We start from the raw sequence: 1399 nt of genomic DNA, 5'->3' as shown, positions 1-1399 counted from the left end.
TCTATCTATCTATCTATCTATCTATCTATCTATCTATCTATCTATCTATCTATCTATCTATCTATCTATCTATCTATCGAAAAATGTATGATGCAATTTCTCAATGCAATTTTAAAATTTCTCAATTTCACTCTCTTTATTTTATGCTCAGTTAGTAAATACAAAAAAGCTACATGATGAAGTTAAGATAAAGTTCCAAAACCTAGGAGCCTCGATAGAATTTTCACAACAAATTAAACAATATTCTAATACCCTCCCATTCCATTATGTATTAAAATATGTTGCGTCATAAAATATTTATCAAACTACTACGTATAATAGTATAATTATTGCATTTGCTTGTCACTACGCTAGAGATAAACATTTTTGAACAACTAACTTGAGTATGTCTAGTATAAAAGCTTTAGTTTTTAGAAAAACTATTTATTGTTTATAATAATTTACAATTTTCGCAAAAATTATTCAGTACTAACTAAACTATAGCAGAGAAAATACCAATATTTCCTAGTTGCTACGATGAGTATTTATAACGAAGACGAATTAGTGGCCCCATCATGGATTAATCAAGAGTTTTTCGCAACTGTTCTAAAAAAATATGAAAATAATGAAGATATTAATGTGAGTTAAAATCGATTGTTTTTACTTAGTACTTGTGTATACATATATCATTGATCGTATTTGATTAGTTATTAAATATTGTAAAGTTTATAATTAAAAAAATATATTTATATTTACTACGTTTCAGATAAATAACCTTGATATTAGCCCGGCTAGCAAGAAGGGCGATCATTATGCCAGTATTATGTTTAGATGTCAACTCAGCTATAGTATTGCTAATTGTTCAGAATCTAAACAAAGGTCATTGGTTTTAAAAACATTGCCCGATTCGGGTACAAAAGCAGATTTCTTGCAGCAATCAAAAGTATTTGAAACTGAGATCAGTATGTATACAGAGTCATTACCGAAAATTGAGAAAATTTTAGCGGAATGTGGAGAACCCACAAAATTGGCGGCAGAGTAAGTACTCGTGTAGGAATATACTTACTAGTTCACAGATCAAACTAATTCCATGAAATGTTCTGTACGCTAATTCATAAATTATGTAAGAGATTAGTGGTAGACTAGTTTATGGGTAGGTCCCTAAACCAGTCAATGGAACAGTCAAGGGTATAGACAATAGTATTGTCTACAAAATATTTATTACTCCAGTTTTAAGTCTACTAGTTTAGTCACAAAATTGCTGAATATATAAGAATAGAATGAAATAGAATAGAATAATGTATAGATAGACAGATAGATAGATGGATAGATAGATAGATAGATAGATAGATAGATAGATAGATAGATAGATAGATAGGTAGATAGATAGATAGATAGATAGATAGATAGATAGATAGAT

At 28.8% G+C, this 1399-nt stretch overlaps 2 protein-coding genes across 2 annotated transcripts in view; one reads left to right on the top strand and one right to left on the bottom strand.

Moving 5' to 3' along the window:
* Positions 1–1399, bottom strand: part of LOC111676917 — a 4276-nt gene that overhangs the window by 1613 nt on the left and 1264 nt on the right. The gene's annotated exons all lie outside the window — the stretch shown is intronic.
* On the top strand, positions 419–1047 carry LOC124419450. Its single transcript, XM_046949023.1, has 2 exons — positions 419–618; positions 746–1047. The coding sequence occupies exons 1-2, from the start codon at positions 517–519 to the stop codon at positions 1019–1021; spliced, it is 378 nt and encodes a 125-aa protein (XP_046804979.1). The 5' UTR covers positions 419–516; the 3' UTR covers positions 1022–1047.

This window comes from Lucilia cuprina, chromosome 4, assembly GCF_022045245.1.
Source record: "Lucilia cuprina isolate Lc7/37 chromosome 4, ASM2204524v1, whole genome shotgun sequence".
Lineage (NCBI taxonomy): Eukaryota > Metazoa > Arthropoda > Insecta > Diptera > Calliphoridae > Lucilia > Lucilia cuprina.
The sequence above is the reverse complement of the archived record's forward strand: the minus strand, read 5'-3'. Positions and strand labels throughout refer to the sequence as shown.

Bases quoted from the DNA above. Each gene is read 5' to 3' on its own strand.
- LOC124419450 (XM_046949023.1), top strand. From the start codon at position 517: ATGAGTATTTATAACGAAGACGAATTAGTGGCCCCATCATGGATTAAT. The intron at 619-745 runs GTGAGTTAAAAT...ACTACGTTTCAG, and splicing joins AAAATAATGAAGATATTAAT to ATAAATAACCTTGATATTAG.